This window comes from Phaethon lepturus, unplaced genomic scaffold (genome assembly GCF_000687285.1).
Source record: "Phaethon lepturus isolate BGI_N335 unplaced genomic scaffold, ASM68728v1 scaffold51593, whole genome shotgun sequence".
NCBI classification, from domain to species: domain Eukaryota; kingdom Metazoa; phylum Chordata; class Aves; order Phaethontiformes; family Phaethontidae; genus Phaethon; species Phaethon lepturus.
Genome location: NW_010530809.1, coordinates 3,164 through 19,539, shown reverse-complemented (window position 1 = coordinate 19,539; position 16,376 = coordinate 3,164). Strand labels below are relative to the sequence as shown.

The window sequence follows — 16,376 nt, the reverse complement described above, 5'->3', positions numbered from 1 at the left end:
CCCGCCGTCGGACCTGTGGCTGTTTCCTCCGCCCATCCTGGGTGGCAGGTTGCTCCGTGGGGTGCTTGTGCTTCCCCACCCGTGCCCCCAGCAGTCAGCGCATGGTGCCTGCCCCGAGCACCTCCTTCCTGGTCCAGGGAGCTCTGGACTTTGGGGGTTCTCAGTGCTCAGAGACCAGGGAGGGGGGTTATGCATCCTCTGCCAGCACAGTGCACCATTGCCATGACAACGAGGCTGGAGGCTGCCTGGATGCAGGCAGCATCGTCCCTCTTGTGTCTCCTTGAGTATCTCTGGGGGTCTTGCATGATATTGGCCACCCTATACCCAAGGGCTACGTAATGGAGGACAGGGTGAGGACATCCCCTGTGAGCTGGAAGAGGAGATGGCACAGTTATCCTGATGCAGCTGGGTCTGCTCGTGGTGCACATCCCCGCCCGGCACCCTGGCTTTATTTCCAAGGGCCTGTTACACCTTTAATTTAAGACCTTCTCACAGGGGCTGTGCTGTCTGTGGCAGCGCTGGTTAGTCGATCTGCTTCACTTTGGACTTTTTGTGGTTCCAGCCCTGCATCCCTGTGATCTGTGGGGATGCTATCCCCGATGCTGAGCTGGCACCCCTTTTGGCAGCGAGGGCAGAATACCAGGCTCATAACTTATCCCGGGATGACAAAGATCTCGAAGGATAATGGATAAATGGATAACGTTCTCAAGGAGAAGCAAGTTCTCAAGTGGCCTGAGGCTAGCTCTTTGCTGGGCTGGGATTTCATAGTCTGAAGACACGGGATCCTAAGTCCCTTAGCTGCATCTTCAGATTATGGAAAGCAGCAAGGCTGAGCCTCTAGATGGGCAGAGAGGAAGGAGCTGGAAGAAAATGTTGGAGGGCCAGATCAGAGTAGTTCCTGAGGGCTAGAAGAAACTCCCCAAAATGTGGATGTAAGTGGAAATGAAGGAGCCCAGTAACTGAAAGCTCTTTTTAAAGGGGAAATTTAGAAAAGTAGGCTGAAAAGCAGAGAATTACTTGGATGTTTTCCAGTGTTATGTATGAGCCCGAGCCATGCGGAAGACCCTGGGCAAGGCTGTGTCTCCCCTCAGGACTGGCTGCCTATAAGTTTTCATCCCCTTTTAACATGTCAGGTGTTCTCCCATCTCTTCCCTCAATCACATCAGAGGATGCTCCTTCCTGGGGGTGCAGGGATGGGTCTGTTGCCAGCTCACAGGAGTTACTGGGTGTCCTTCCAGTTCCTGCGATCCAACAGAGGGACCTCCAGACCTCTGTCCGTGCCCCGCCGGGTTCCCATTGCAGGGCAGTTTCTGTGCTGTTTTTACAGTCTAATCTCTCTATCCCCCCTGCTCACCTTTCTGTGCAGCTCTCTGTGAACAACAAACCCCCCAACTCCGAGGGGCAAGGGGAGAAGAAGGACAATGCCACAGCTCCACCAGCTCCTCCGACCTATGAGGAGGCGACAGCGGGAGAAGGGATGAAGTCTGGTGCTTACCCTCCTCCCCCATCAGTCCCGCTACACCCCAGCTGGGCTTACGTCGACCCCAGTAAGTCCTCTTGCGGCTGTACCCAGGGTGAGCCCCTTGCAGAGGGGGGAGAGGAGTGCAGAGATTCCCCCTACAGGCTTGTAAAGGAGAGGGGAACCGGGGATGTGGTCGCCACTTTGGTCCATGGTGGAGCTCACCCTAGAGCTGTAGCTATAAGCCATATAAGTCTATATGTAAAAGCCATTTCACCCAACCACTAGGCCACACTGCCTTCCAAAGCGGGGACTAAACTCCAGTGCTCTGTCCCTGCTCTCCTTTCCCAGGACTTGGATGGGAAAAATCCCCTCTCCCAGCTTGCTGCGCTGGGCGATGCCACCTCCCAGGGCTGGGGAAGGTCCTGGTGCAACGCTCGCGGCGCTGCAGGCAGCAGCCCCACCTCTAGCTCCTGCTCAACCCCAGCTTTCAAAGAAGCCGCTGAACTGGCAAAATCAGTGTCGGGGCATCGGTGATGTCTGGCTGCTGTGAGCCACTGTTCAGAGCCAGTGGCGGCTAAAACACGGCTGGACTTGAAGGCTGATTTGTTCCAGCGTGGGTCTGTGTGGCTGACTCCTCGGCAAACAAACAGCTTTTCTTCCCTGGGTGCTGTGTGCAGCTTCTGCTTGGCTGTTGCAAGCAGCCAAAGGCTCGACTGTGCCCAGTGCAGGGGAATGGCTGTGTAGTGGCAAGCTGGGATGGATGCGGGACGCAGTGGCTGGCAAGCAAGTCTGCACTCGGTTAGCACAGCTTGAATCGGAGAGAGCGCTGGATGGATGGGATTTAATGACTCCTGGGTCGCCTCTCTCTGCTCAGTCCTCTTCCTCTGCTGTGCTTTGCTGACTGCCTGTTCCATCCAGCGGGGATAGTCACAGCTGCAGGGATGGAGGTGTTTAGGGAAGGGGAAAGAGCAAGCTAAACCCCTCTGATATGTGTGCCTGTACGCTCTGATGGATTCACAGACTTTTCCCCTTCTTTTTTGCCTTCAGGGGTCAGAAACAGGGGGGATGCATAACCTCCCAGCTTGCTATAACAACCGTCTGGTTCTTTCTACTGTCACGATGAATTAGGATGGGTAAAGCCCAAATGGGTTAGGATGCTGGTGTTTTGGGTATCCTGGAGGACTTGTTCAGGTGATGTGCCCCCTCCCTGACATGCATGGCAGGATTTCCTCTCTGCTGTGTCCTGTGCCCTGATCCCTGCTGGTGTTTTCCTCTGGTTTCGTGTCCTCCTCCCCTTTCCCTGCCCTCAGCCACACTGCAAGCTGTGGCTCCTGTACCAAGGTCTGGGGCAGGGACATGCCATGGGGCTGTGTCAGACAGCTTATATGAGACTGGAAATAGCTGGAGAGAGAAGCGGCGTGTGTTTTGGATTGCTTTCTTTAATAACGAGCTTGGGACATACTGTCTTGCTGCCTCAGATGTGGCCATGGGTGGGAGGTAACGGGTGCTGGGAGGAGGAAACCCCTTCCATTCCTCCGAGGCATTTAGGTGCCTAATTTGGTGTTTAGATGCCTTGATTGCTTTGATGCAGGAGGCATTGAAGTGTCCCGGGGATATGGGCCTCGGGTGCTCTTGGCCCAGCGTGGGTGATGACAAATCTCCCAGAAACGCAGGGAGGATGCACTGCAGGAGTTTCATCTCCACTGGGGTGTAGAAGGCGGCACAAGAGATTTATTAGGCACAAGAAGAATGCAAGGGATTTGTTTCCTGCCAGGGACATCTTTAGGATGAGGCTTCTGCAATAAGAGCAAGCAAGCTTTGACCAGTAAAACAGAAGAAATCCAGGACCAGAGCCTTGAGTTTGGCTTTCCTGGTGTCTGCAGCCTGTCCTCTTGAGTTTGAGAGGGTCCTTCCTCCATCTGCCTGAAGGATCTGAGTATTGCTAAGCTAAAAAGCTTTGAGAAGAGGGGAAGGCATCTATCAAGCAGGCAGGGACACGAATGTAAAGCTGGTGTAATTGCATATTCTAATGCCTTTATTCTGTAGGAAACCCAGGCGGGGAGACCCTTAATAACGCGGAAGGGGATATTTGCAAGAGAAGCAAATAGCACAGGGGAATGATGCGCTAAGACAATTGGAGTGTTGGTATTTGTTTTATTTTTTCTCGAGCATGACGTTCAGGAGATGGAGAAGGCTGACTCATATCTAATTTGTGCAGCTGATCTTAGCAGGGAGAAGCTGTTGCTGTGGGTTTCTCCTTGCAGCCGCCTGCCCCGCAATATCCTTGCTGCTACCTTCATCCCTGGCTGTCGGCATAGTCGCCTCCTCCGGAAGGCAGAGTTTTTCCCATGTTTGCCTCCATCCTCCTTCAGGCTGCAGAACAAACTGATGCTTTATGGTCCAGCCTTCCTCCTTGCCCATCTGCAGGGTAACTCCAACACCAAGAGCCTGCATTACAGAGCCCTCAGCAAAGCAGAGCTGGGTTGCGTGGTGCAGTGATTTTGGGGGACGGTACTCTCAGCAGCAGCACTGGGGTTGTTTCCCCCTTGTACCTGCATGGAAATAAGATTCAGGGATGGAACCTTATGGAGAGGCTGGCTGTAACAAGCTTCTCTCAGGGGAGAGGGCACACCGTTGACATAAGACGTGACGCAGACACAGTCTAAGCTCAGGAAATTACAGAGCAGCGAGGGAATCCTCCTGTACCAGAGCTCCTCATGGGAATGACCGAGGTGCTGAGTCACAGCTCCTCTGGGGGATGCTTTAATATTCAGTGAAAGGTGAGCAAGGATATGATACAAGCGGTCTAACTGCCATTAAAGATACCGTGTTACCGTAGACAGGAATTAACCCTGGTGTCCTTGTCATGCTGGAGTTTGCAGAAGTGGTTTCCCACCTCTGTTCTCTGAGGTGGTCCTAATAAGATGCAGGGGTGGGAAGGGAGCTGTGTGCCTCCTAGCATGCCTGTTTTGCAGTGTAACAAGAAAACCTTGAAATTTGGGCATCCTGAGCTGTAGTCAACCACGGGGGTCAGATTATTGCAGCTGGGGAGGGAACTGGGTGACAGGAGTTGATCTGTCTGGCTTCCGTTTCAGGCACGAGCCCAAGCTATGGCAGTGGTGCGTACCCGGGGGACACGGAGATGCTCACAACCTTCAGCTGGGATGACAGGAATGTGCGCAGAGTGTTCATCAGGAAGGTAAGGGGCAAGTCTCTCCAGGCTCAGCTTTCCCCTGTGAAGGGAGGACAGCAGGTTTCAGCCCTTGGAGGACTTTGCTGGCTTCCCCGGGCTGGGTGGGAAGCGGGGAGTCTGCAGGTTGCCCACGGGCTGCCTCTCGTTGCAGGTTTATGCCATCCTGATGGTCCAGCTCTTGGTCACTGTTGTTATTGTGGCTTTCTTCACCTTCTGGTAGGTCTCCTGTGTAGCAGTAATGCTTGCTTTGTCCTATGTATGACCTGCTCCTGAATTACCTGTTACTTGGGGGTGTTGTCTGTTACGTAGATACCTGAACTTTTCTTCCCATGTGCTCCAATAGAAAAACAAAACTGAGGGAACCCTGAGAGGTCCTTCAGTACTTCTGCTACTTTTCCTGCATGTCCTCTGGATGGTACGTTGTCCCTTCTGGGTGCTATCCCCAGCCAAGAGGCCTGGGCTGCTTGCCCCTGAGTATTAACTGCTGTATTTTCCTTTGGGAATTATCAAGGCCATCAGATCCCAGCCTACCTCAGCTTCAGGGACTGGGTTACCTCCCCTTGCCGAAGCAGATACCCCACACTCGAGCAGTGGCTGTCTCTAGCTCGGATGACTGAGCATTTTGGGCATGTGCAGCTCACGTTGCCTCTGGAATAAATAATGAATCACTGTCAGCCTGAGGACTTCAGCTCTTTAATCACTTCTCAGAGAAGGCAGTGGCCATTCCCCTGACTGTGTAATTCATAACAGCACGGCTGTCTTTCCAACTTGACAGGTTGAATTTCTTTCCAGTTGGTCAGTCTGCTGGGTAGATTCAGCCGTGTTTGGGTTGGTTTTGTTTTCACATACCCCATGCTGCATCACCCCCTGCGTATTCCCAGGTTTAATTTAGCAGCAGCCTGTGAAGTGATTGGCTTTTTTATGCTTTCTGCTCAGCATTCCTTTTCTCTGTCTTGCAGTGAGCCAGTCAAGGGGTACATTCAGACGCACTCTGCCTGGTATTGGGCTTCCTAGTGAGTATCTCTGTCTTCTCCTGTGGTCACGTATGCTCCAAACAGCTCTGGATGTGGCTGTGGTGATGTGGAGACACTTTCCAAACACCTTTGTATCTTGTGTGTGAAGAATTGCAATAATGTGTGCAGGGGGAGCTGGGGAAATTAATGGATAACTGAGGTGAGAAGAGAGAAAATCTCACCAAAATGAGTCTGAGACACGAGAGATGCTAGATATCTACAAATAGTTTCAAAAAGAAGGCTTGCTGCTCTACAAACCAGGGTCAAAGTAAATACATGAGTATTGCTTGCAGAGCAAACCAGGTAAAACTGGGGAGCTTCCAGGAAAACAGTGCAGAAACCCAGATGTGAAGCCTGAAAGGGTGTCTGTGGTACCTTAGAGGCTTAATTTTGTGTTTGTCCCATTGAAAGCAAGGAGATTGCCTGGGTTTACATTGCATGCCTTGATATGCAACAGATGAAGAAGGTTGCAGGCAATGTCAAGGGGGGAAGTATGCATTTGGAGGGATTAAGATGTTTGTGGGGCTGTCATGCCTGGGTTTCATCACAGAGCTGCTCTCTGTGCCCAGAATTTCGGATGCCATTCATTAGTCAAACCCGGTCTGAAAGGTCAGCTCGGAGGCAGCGCTTCTATGCGTTGGTATATTTGCAGTTGTGCTGGTTTCCTGAATGCCGCTTGTGTTAGTGCTGCTAATTAAGCACACAGAGTGTGCAATGCAATTGTCTGTGAACAAGGCTCTGTGAACTTGGCTTTAATTAGTTCACACCCAAATCATGAAATGTGTCCAGGCGCAGAGATGAGACACCAGCTTATATAACTCTCAAAAAAAGACCCAAGATAGCAGTAATGGAAGGGAGCTGGCATCATCATGCCTCTTTGACCTTGAAGGAAAATAATGTGCTCCTTCTTGGCCAATTGGTAGATTGGAGAAGCAGTGTTGCCTTGTAGGGAAGACAAGACCAAGCTCTGCTTTGGCCTTTGGGTTCATCTCCTGCAGCTTACTGCATAATTAGCATTTACATCTTTCAATAGGAGCAAACCCACCTTGGGCCAGCTGGGGGTAGGCTCTGTACTTGAAGGACTTCAATTTTGTCAGTCTTTTCATCTCCCAGCAAGCCAACCCTTCCCTCCATCCCAGTGTCTCCAATTGCTTGTCCTGACCTGGGTCTGGATCTCTTTCATACAGAGACCCCAACTCTCTATATACCTCTGTAAAACAGAAGTCGGTGCCCTAGGTGTTTTCCTACTGCTGGGGTGATGGCTCGGAGGGAATAAAGCAAGAGTGGATGTTGCAACAAGGGGTGCAAAGGAGATGGACAACTGCAATGGCTCTCTTTGCTCCCGAGGTGCTTGCTTTCCCTCTATGCAGCTGTGTCCACTCCAGTTTTCCTGGTTTCCCTGTGGGAGAGCAATGTTCAGGTTTATCTCTGGTGCATTTATCATGGCCCGTGGGTTTTGCCGTCATGTTCATTTATTAGACCTAAGGTGACTGGCTATCGTGCAGCCATCGGCATGCTTGGAAGCTGCTTTCCCCCCCAGGCACTGGGTGAGAGCAGGTAAGCAGGTTCCCACTGTGCCATAACCCATCAGCACTGTGGAAAAACACCCGGGCTGCGTGACGTCCAGAGCAGGGGGAGACCATCCCTCAGCTGTTGGATGTTTTTGCTTTGCTGAAGGGTCAAGTCATGTGCGATAAATAACTCTTCTGTGACCTGGGGATGGCTTGTGCAACAGCATTTTAGGCTTGGGTCTACGAGCTTCACTGACCTTAGAGGATCCTTCTGCTGTTGAACTCTTCCTCGAGTGCTGGTGCAGTAACATGGGACCAGTTCCCTTCTCTGACACAGACCTTCCCTCCAGCCTTAGGCAAGTGACTTCTACCAGCCCTGTGAATCTTGGTTTAAGCGCTGCTGAAATCCCATCAGGATGCCTTGATCCCACCAGGCCAGGAAGGCCTGGAAAATGAGGGGCAAAGTCTGGCCACCTCCATATGAGCAATTCATGCACTGACAAGGTGTCAACAACAAACACGTTTGGGTGCTCCACCTGTCCTGGACCTGAGTGCTACCCTTGCTCTGCTCCAAGACCATCCTTTGGGTTTTCCAAGAGAGAGTTGTGCTGTCCCACCTTGGACTGGCACAAGCAAAGTAGGCAGCTGTGACCAGAAAACCGCTGCAGCGGGAGGTGGTTACTGCCTTGCTTCCTACCCAGCCTCAACTTCTGGCGCTTGCATTTTAAACAGTGCATATCTGCTGGAGACTCCTCTCCTCCGTCTCGACGCTTGGGTTTTCCTCCCTAAACTGCTCTTTCTTTCCTTTGCAGTGCTGTTTTCTTTGCGACTTACTTGATTCTTGCTTGCTGCTCTGGACCCAGGTAAAATATTGTCTGTTTGGATTTGAAACAGCCCTGTGAAATGAAGGATGAATGTTCTTCCTCTTGTTTCAAGCATGACCAACAATGTGGCAGAGGTGGGATGGGGTCATGCTGGCACAGTGATGTGGGGACAGAAGCGGCAGCTGTATTTTCAGGCCTGATGCAGTTGTGGGTTGCTGCAACACAGCATTAAAAGCTGAAGTCAAATTGCAGGTGGAAAGGAAGCTATGTTGCAGTAAAAATTGCATCGCCGTGTAGCTCCACGTTCTCATTAAATACCGCAGAGGATGGTTGTCTTTGCTGTCAGTGGAGCAGGGCATTGCTGACTTGCTTTGCTGGAATATCACGGGGCTGTTTGCCCTCTTGGTCTAGGAGCACCCCACAGTGCTCTCATTCCCAACAGGATGACTGTCCCCTTGCACCACCCCTGCCACTTGCTGCACAGGCCACTAATTATATGGCACGTCTTAAGCAACCTGTTGTGCAGCGCTGCTAACTACCTCTGCCCTCTGCATCGCAGGGCTGACCAGCCCCTGTTTCTTCACTTGCAGGAGGTATTTCCCATGGAATCTGATCCTGCTAAGCATCTTTGTAAGTAGCACATCTGGACAGCATCTGCCCTGCCCCAGCAGCCAGCGTGGGTTTCATAATGGCTCCAAGCAGGAGAGACGTCTGGTCTGGATTCCTGCAGAAAGCAGGAATTTCATCCTTTAATTGCCCTGCACTTGGGCTCAGGAGCTGTAATTGAACTAGAATGTGATAAGCAGGGAAGAAGGGAGCCTCTGTTTAAAAAAAAAAAAAAAAAAAGCCTGTGGAGGCTGGTTGGTGGTGGGAGCTGGTGTAGGGTGCTGGAGTCCTGTGCAAGAGGGGTAAAGGGATGGAGAAGGTGGGACTGCTCTCTGGGTGGTGGCCTGCCCTCACTTTAACCTGCCCTGTGGATATTAATCACTGGAGGATTAGAAACTATGTAAAAATTGCTTCTCTTGAGCATCTGTTTAAGAGGCTTCACTGCCCTTGTCATCACTGTAATTGAAATGTTTTATCTGTTGTGTGTCTCTCCCTGGGACATGAATGCATTTTCCCTCCCAGACACTCTCCATGGCTTATCTCACTGGGATGCTCTCCAGGTAGGTTGAGCATGCAGTCTCTGGAGGGTTTCAGGTCCTATGTCCTGTGTCTTCCTGCAAAAAAAAAAAAAATTAAAAAAAAAAATTCCATAGTTCTGAAATATATATATGGGCCACCTGATCTCTTTGGAGCTGTTCCAGTAGCTACACATAGCCTCACTTTCCCCTTTGAAGACACTTTTTAAAGAAGCTCTCAGACCTGCGGTGGCATCCCCTTCTCTGTCACAGCTGGGGCAGCACGGGGTAGTTCCTGGCTATGCTAAATCCCATGAGAGAGCACTAGAGCGCTCTCACCAGGGACAAGGCAGTGCTATGGGCCATAGGGGACTACGTATGCTGTGATCTCACCTTTTCCATTAAGCAGCACTCTAGCAGATGGGGCTGGAGTGAGACAAGGAGGGTTTTTTCCAGCACTTTCTCGTTTTTTTTGTAGTCTACAGCTTGCTCCCTTTGCTTGTGTTTTCACTGTTACAGTCTGCTCGCAAGATCAGCCTGGTTCACGTGGGTCCCTGGTGATGAGGCAGATGACCCAGTGGGCGTTGATGGATGTGTGCTGGGGACAAAGAAAGTAGTGGTTTCAGCAAGTCGGGGAAAATACCAGCGATATCACTCTAAAATCAAACTGAAGGGGAGAGTGGGGACTGTCGTGGTTTTTTTTTTTAGGGCTGAGCCTGGTGCTGTAGCCAAAATCAGTAGTCAGACATACAAAAAAATTATGACCTTAGCTTGCAGTCTTTCTACCTGTTCAAATCCCTCCTTCCCTGCAGTTTTCCAAGACTCAGACTCCTGTTATGAGCACATCTGTAGTGTAACAGTGGCTGCAGCTTTCTGATTTCTCATTGTGCTGCAATGACATTTGTCATTCTATTTTTATTGCCTCCCAGTTTGAATCCTCCCCCTTCTCCATCTGTCCATGGACAGATAGATTTTTTTTTTTATAGTAAGTCCCCATCTTAGCTGTTCCTGAGTTCCCAGGAGGCATAGACATGCCCTCCTGTCTACCCTCTTCTATTTAAAGCAGGAAGAAAACTCATCTAGTCTTTTTTTGTATTTTTTATCCTTCCCCTTTTACATTAACAGGGGACATTGATAATTTCAGTGTCATTTGTGCCCCTAGGACTCAGGCTTTCCCTGTACACCTCTGCCAAGCTTCTGCCTGTCTTAAACCCTCCTTACGCCTGTCCCTGTGGGAAACACTGAAAAGCAGTTTTGCTGTTCATTTTGCAGTTACTACAATACCAAGTCAGTCCTTCTGTGTCTGGGGATCACAGCCCTGGTGTGTCTGTCTGTCACGATCTTCAGCTTCCAGACCAAGGTGCGTTTGTGCTGATCAGTCCCTCCAGGAGAAGCGTCTCCCAGGGGCAGGACACAGGGTCAGGGTGAGGTGTGAGGGGCATGCCTATAGGGCTCTGGATACAGGAGCAACCTGAGGGATGCTGGCATGTACAGTGAAGGTTACAGGAAGATTAGGACAGCTGCTGGGGTGAGGGATGTGTCAGGGGTGCAGATGGGGCCAGAAGATGCTAATACATGAGCGTAAGCTGGGTTTTTTTGGAGGATTAGGCTGTGGGGTATTGAAGGGCACTGGTACAAATGTGTATGACGGGCTTTTGATTTCAGGTATGCAATGGGTACCAAGTTCTTGCCCATGGCGATAAAGGGGATGTGGTAAGCATTTGGCTCTGTGTGCCTTACAGATGGGTGTTGGGCTATAGGACCTGAGGTGCAGGTGAAGCAATCGCCATGTGACAGCAAGATGGGTGTGCTGCTGGAGAGTCCCTCCCTGTGGACACCGGGAGGTTTGGCTCCCCTTGCTGCCTCCTCTTCCAGCACTCTGCACGTGTAACGTGATGTTCTTTACCTCTGCAGTTTGACTTCACCTCCTACCAGGGTGTCCTCTTCGTGATGCTCATGGTACTCTTCTTTGGTGGCATCATCCTGGCTGTGATACTGCCCTACCAATATGTGAGTAATGACCTGCGCCCCTCCTTCCTTGCCCAGTGCCACCAGTCCTGGTGCAAGGCTGGGAGCAGATCAGCCTAAAGCGGGCAAGCTCCAGGGCTTGGCTTGAGAGGGCTGTCCCAGCCTGCTCTCCGCAACCGTGCAGAAACACCAACAGAAACGAAAGGCGAGACCAGGTGGCTGTTGCCTTCTTGTACAATCAGATATCAGGTTGTAGGACAGCACTGGCCTGGGGCTTAAGGAAGTTTCCTTCTGTTCCTGGAGCTGTGTAGTGACCCCATGGAAGGTCACATCACCTGCTTGTGCCTCAGTTTCCCCTCCACTAAAACCACGGTGGTGAGCACACTGAAGCACTGGCCTGCCCAATACAAAACAGGGCTCATGCTCCAAATTCAGGGCAGGACTTGGACTCTGGACAAGTGCAGTGGGGTGCCTGTCTGGCCAGACCTGGCTGTATTCACACTAACAGTGTCTTGCAGCGTTTAAATATTGAGACTCAAATTTCTCAGAAATAAGCTCCTCTGGAGCGGGGCCTGGGAACAAGTCCTGACCATGTCACTCCTAACTGCTGCCAGCCCCTCTTGCGTGGGTCCAGCCCCTTCCTTCAGCCTCCCTGCTTTTGGCTCAGACCCGGTCACAGCTGGTGTTGGCTGTGCCCAGCTGAAATCTTGGAGCAGCTTGTGACCACACCTGATAGAGGGTTTGGTGTGGTAGCTCTGAGTGTCTGGTCTCCATCCAAGAGTGTCTCATTAGGTGAGTCGTCATTCAGACAAGAGCCTGACAGACCCTGGAAGATGCTGATGAAAGAGGGAAGGTGTGTGGGGCTGTGCAGCCACCATTAATCACCCTGAATGCCTGCTTGCACTGGAGACAGAGGCACCCGGCTTTGATCACAGCAGCCTTTAAGTGACCTCTAAACCCTTCGCATCTTACCTGGCTTCTCTAGGGACCTGAGTCATACTTTAAGGGCCAGACCTGCGGGACACGCTCCCACTGGTACTAGCCCTGGAGTTAGTCTGATGATGGACAAATACACAGGCTGGTGTTTCCAAAAGCAGGAGCTTGCATTTTGGTTGTCTTGGCTTGAGATCCACCTCTCCCCTGTGCAAACGTGAGGGTAAACCAGCTTTCAGTGCCAAGCCACCGCTATTAAACTGTTGAGACAACTACTCTTTATCTTGCAGCTTGTCAAGATAAGCATAGCTTGAGGCAACCTTGTAATGAGCTTGTCTATCTGGGGAGGGAGGCTGATCTCTGGGCTGAATCAGCCATCCATGTGGGCACCTTCTCCTGGGATATAGGCAGCTTCTCCTTTAGCGCTGTGTGCTACTGTGCCACAGCAAGCACCCCTGCAGCAAGCAGGGTTGAGGTTTGGTCTTAATTCCAGTGAATTTCCTGCTGTGACTCCAGCAGATGAATGCATTTAAGTTATGCTTGTTGGGTAACTTGGGCTTGTATGGTGAAGCTGGGTCTGGCCCTTGGAAACGTTTGGTGCTTCTGCTAATGGCATCAGCCTTGTCTGGGTAAGTAAACACGTAGGGCTGCTGCAAAATATTCCCGGCAGGGTAGTGCTAGGATATTGCCACAGAGATGGCAGCTGTGCTGATGTAGGCTATTTGGAAACCCAAGTACCTGATCTAGAAGCTTATGACCCATGTAGACACAATGGCCACAGTGAGAGAGGGGAAACTGAGGCACAGTGACTCTTTTGGCAACGAAAAGGTCAACAACAGAAGCAGTGTTGGAGCTGGAAGTGGTGCAAGTCCATCCTGGGCTATCAAAGCACTTTCCCTAACTTGTATCCTCCACATGAGAGCTAAGCCCTCTGCTGTCAAGTCCTAGTTAACCGGTCTTCTCCCAGGCACTGACTGATGGATTTGTTTCCTTTAGGTCCCTTGGCTGCATGCGATCTACGCTCTGCTTGGTGCCATTATCTTTACTATGGTAAGTGGTGCTGGTTATGGGGCCTGGGAATGTGCTGGCAGGACAAATAAGCAAAGAGTAAATGCTTTTAGCTTTGAAGGGTGCTTGGGGAAGGGAGAAGAGCGAGTCGCAGGATTGCAGAGCACTCCACATCCTCAAATGGCTCATGCATAGCAATTATTGCAGTGACCTCAGTCTTGTCCCGAGACGGTGTTGGTGTACGTGACTGCGCTGGTGCAGAGCGTGGTGTGATTGGCAAACCTGTGCTGTATGTGCAACACTAGGTGTGAACAGCAGAAAGCATTGTAGGGACAGGACAAAAAAGCATCTCTGGGGTGGGAAAAGCAGAGATCAAGCTTTGGCGCAGCGATGGGAACTGGACTGCAGGGCTCAAAGGGAGCCTGGGGATGAAATGAGGCTGCAGAAGTGAGCGAAGTCAAGTCGGGGCTGGTTCATTGGGAGTGGGCCAAGGATTGGGTATGAGTTTGAGTAAGAAAGAGCGAGAGGCCATGGTTTGGGATTAAGGGACATTAGGAAGGTTCATTGCAGGTAGGAAAAGCCCTGAAGCTGGGCAGCTCCTCCAAGGAAAGCTGAAAAGGCTTGATTCATTCCTTCGACTGCTCCCCGGCAGTCCCTCCTATGAGCCTCTTCCCGGAGCAAGTCCCGGCAGTGCAGTGCTTGCCATTCAGCTGTGGGAGTTGTCTGTGAAGGTGCTTGGCACTACCTTGAGGTGGGGGTCAGGAGGAGGGCTGCCTTGGGGTTCAAGGCGTTGCCCATTGGGCATGTTGTAAATAAGAGCAGTTGAGCAATTTCATTTATTAGCTATAATAGTAATTTCAAGTGAGCTCAGGTATTTCTTCTGTGACTCATGATTAAAGACTGCTCTGTAAAATACAAGTAGGCTAAACATCTCATAATCACCCCGTAAGCTTCAGTCAGAAACTCAGCTGGTGGAGTCTATTGTGCCAGGCTTGTCAGCTCAGCCTGACAATGTCTGGGGAGATCAGTTGTTATTTATGACTGGGAGGGCAGAGGTGCCAGCTGACTCCAGGCGATGGCAAAGATGCCCTGCCAACTCTGAAGAGCTTCACGCCAAGGCGTCGGTTGCAGGCTAGGTGAACAGAGGGAGTAAAGGCGAGATGGGAGAATATATTGAGTTTGAAGGCATGCAACAAGGTGCAGGTCTTCTTGCAGCTGGGCCACGAGCCTGCCTTCTAGCCCATGTTTGTTCCTGTGAGTGCTGTGTCCCTGCAGGCAGGCTGGGCGCTGGATTCCCACTGTGATGGCTCCACTGGTAAAATCTGCCCTGCACTGGGTTGTATTTGTACCTAAGAAAGGTGTTAGCTCCCCTCTGGGTCTGGCTACCTCTGCTGGCAGCTCTGCAGACCTTGGTGCTGCCCAGGATCTGGGGCTGCTTGCTTTTTATTGCTCTAGTGTTGCTGCTGCAATGTCATGTTGGGTCCAGGTCACTTTGTTACCTGGCAGCGGTTTCTGAGCTGGGGAGGTCTGGGAATAACTAGTTGTAGGGACTGGCTGAGGAGGAACAGGGAGAACTGCTCCAGAGCTGATCCTGGGATGCATTTGGGATGAATGAAGCAAAGGGGAACCTTGGGGAAAAAGCATGAAGGAAGCAGACCTAGAGTAATAGTTAGGCTCAGGGTTTGACTATCAGGAGTGAAAAGAAGAAAGGGGAAAGTTGCAGCTTGTTCATTGCATTATTCTGAGCTTTTGAATTGCAGCTGCAGCCCATAAAAACTGGGTGCATTTTTGTTCTGGGTACAGCGAAGCAATTGGGAGAAGTCCTGTCATAGAGCACTTCTTGCCTCCATGTGGCAAATCTCCATGTGACTGTTACTTGGTTTCCTCCTCTTTCCTCACAGTTCCTGGCATTTGATACCCAGATGCTGATGGGGAATCGTCGGTACTCTCTGAACCCAGAGGAATACATCTTTGGAGCCCTCAATATCTATCTGGACATCATCTACATCTTCTCCTTCTTCCTCCAGTTCTTTGGCTCCAGCCAGGATTGAGTGCAGTAAGGCAGTAAATTCTCTTTGCCAGCAAGATGCAAGTGTTTAAAAAAAAAAAATTAAAAGAGGAGGAAAAGAGGGTTAAAAAAACCCAAACCAAACCCACCCTTTCTAGCCCACAAACAGGCTCCATTCAATCAGCTGAGCAAAGCCCCTGGGTTCCTTATGCAGCTTGTATATATGCTGTTAGGCCTTTGTGACCCAGAAAGCAAAGTAGGGCTTAAGTGTTACATCTCTTCTGCTCCCTCCACTCCTGCTGAGATCAAACCAGACCAGAGGCTGGGAGGCATGAGAACCAAGATCCTCTTTTCCCCAGAGGCTGTCAGAGTCGCCTGTCTGAGTCCTGCACATCATGGGAAGTTGAATGCTAAGAACAGCTCTGCAAAGGAAAAATAACATTAAGGGGAAAAGAGTAGGGAATTTTGCGAGGACCCTGGCAGGAAAACCAGCTGAACAAAGGGAAAAGGCTAGGGAAATCCTTGTGTCCCCCTGTTTCTCTCCTGCGTTCATTTGGAGCCATGTGGCCTCTGCAGAGATACATTCCTGATAGTGCCTGCTTTTAGAAGTGCAGAGCTCAGGATCACGTAGTCTGGATGTCCCAGCAATCAGTCCTCCAGGCACAAGGGAACCTGTTGTTCAGGATGTGCAGCCTTTTTGAGGACACCCCTAATGCCCCTGTAGGAAGAATTCGTCTGTAACCTTCGCATCTGGCCATGGGGCTGAATTTGTACTTTCCTTCCCAGTGTGGGACAGCAGGACGACTGGCTGTGGGCTCACCTCCCCACCCAAGGGGGACATGTATGTCACTTCTCTCTGAAGTGTGGCTCTTCACCTGGGAGGATTGTGGTCCCATGTAAGGATTATTGGCAGAGAACTGCGGAGGAAGAGATGAAAGAGGCTGAGTTTCAGAGCCCATGCAAAGCCAGGCACCTCCTGATGTGGGAGATGGGTGGCTGAGATCCTGTGACCCAGCATAAGGATCTGATGCCTTCACAAAATTGTCTTGGTTGCTTGAGATGAATGGTCCTAAGTGGTCACTACCTAGAGACTGAGGCCAGGGTGAATGCATGTTGCTCAAAATGGGCACTGCTTTGTAGCAAATGCCAGTGTTGCCTCTTGCTCTGGCCATTTTCCAGTGCTGCTCCCCTAAACGGGGATGTCAGTGAGAGCAATGGATGCCTCTGAGTGTTCAGGTAACTTTCCACCTTCCCCTTGCTCACATTCCCCTGTTTGGGGATTAGCTGGCTAATTTCTAACTGTAAAGCTCCAGGTGGAGATAAGAGGCCTTTTGC

General features: G+C 50.9%; 1 protein-coding gene across 1 annotated transcript; it reads left to right on the top strand.

Moving 5' to 3' along the window:
* Positions 1 to 1,366: 1,366 nt before the first annotated feature.
* On the top strand, positions 1,367 to 15,544 carry FAIM2 (Fas apoptotic inhibitory molecule 2; the record flags this gene model as incomplete). The annotated part of the gene is made up of 11 exons (XM_010284366.1): positions 1,367 to 1,547; positions 4,558 to 4,661; positions 4,807 to 4,871; positions 5,615 to 5,668; positions 7,992 to 8,042; positions 8,594 to 8,633; positions 9,132 to 9,169; positions 10,397 to 10,484; positions 11,039 to 11,134; positions 13,022 to 13,075; positions 14,935 to 15,544. Coding segments are annotated over 11 exons (921 nt in total), but the record flags the coding sequence as incomplete, so codon positions are not given.
* Between the last annotated feature and the right edge of the window lie 832 nt (positions 15,545 to 16,376).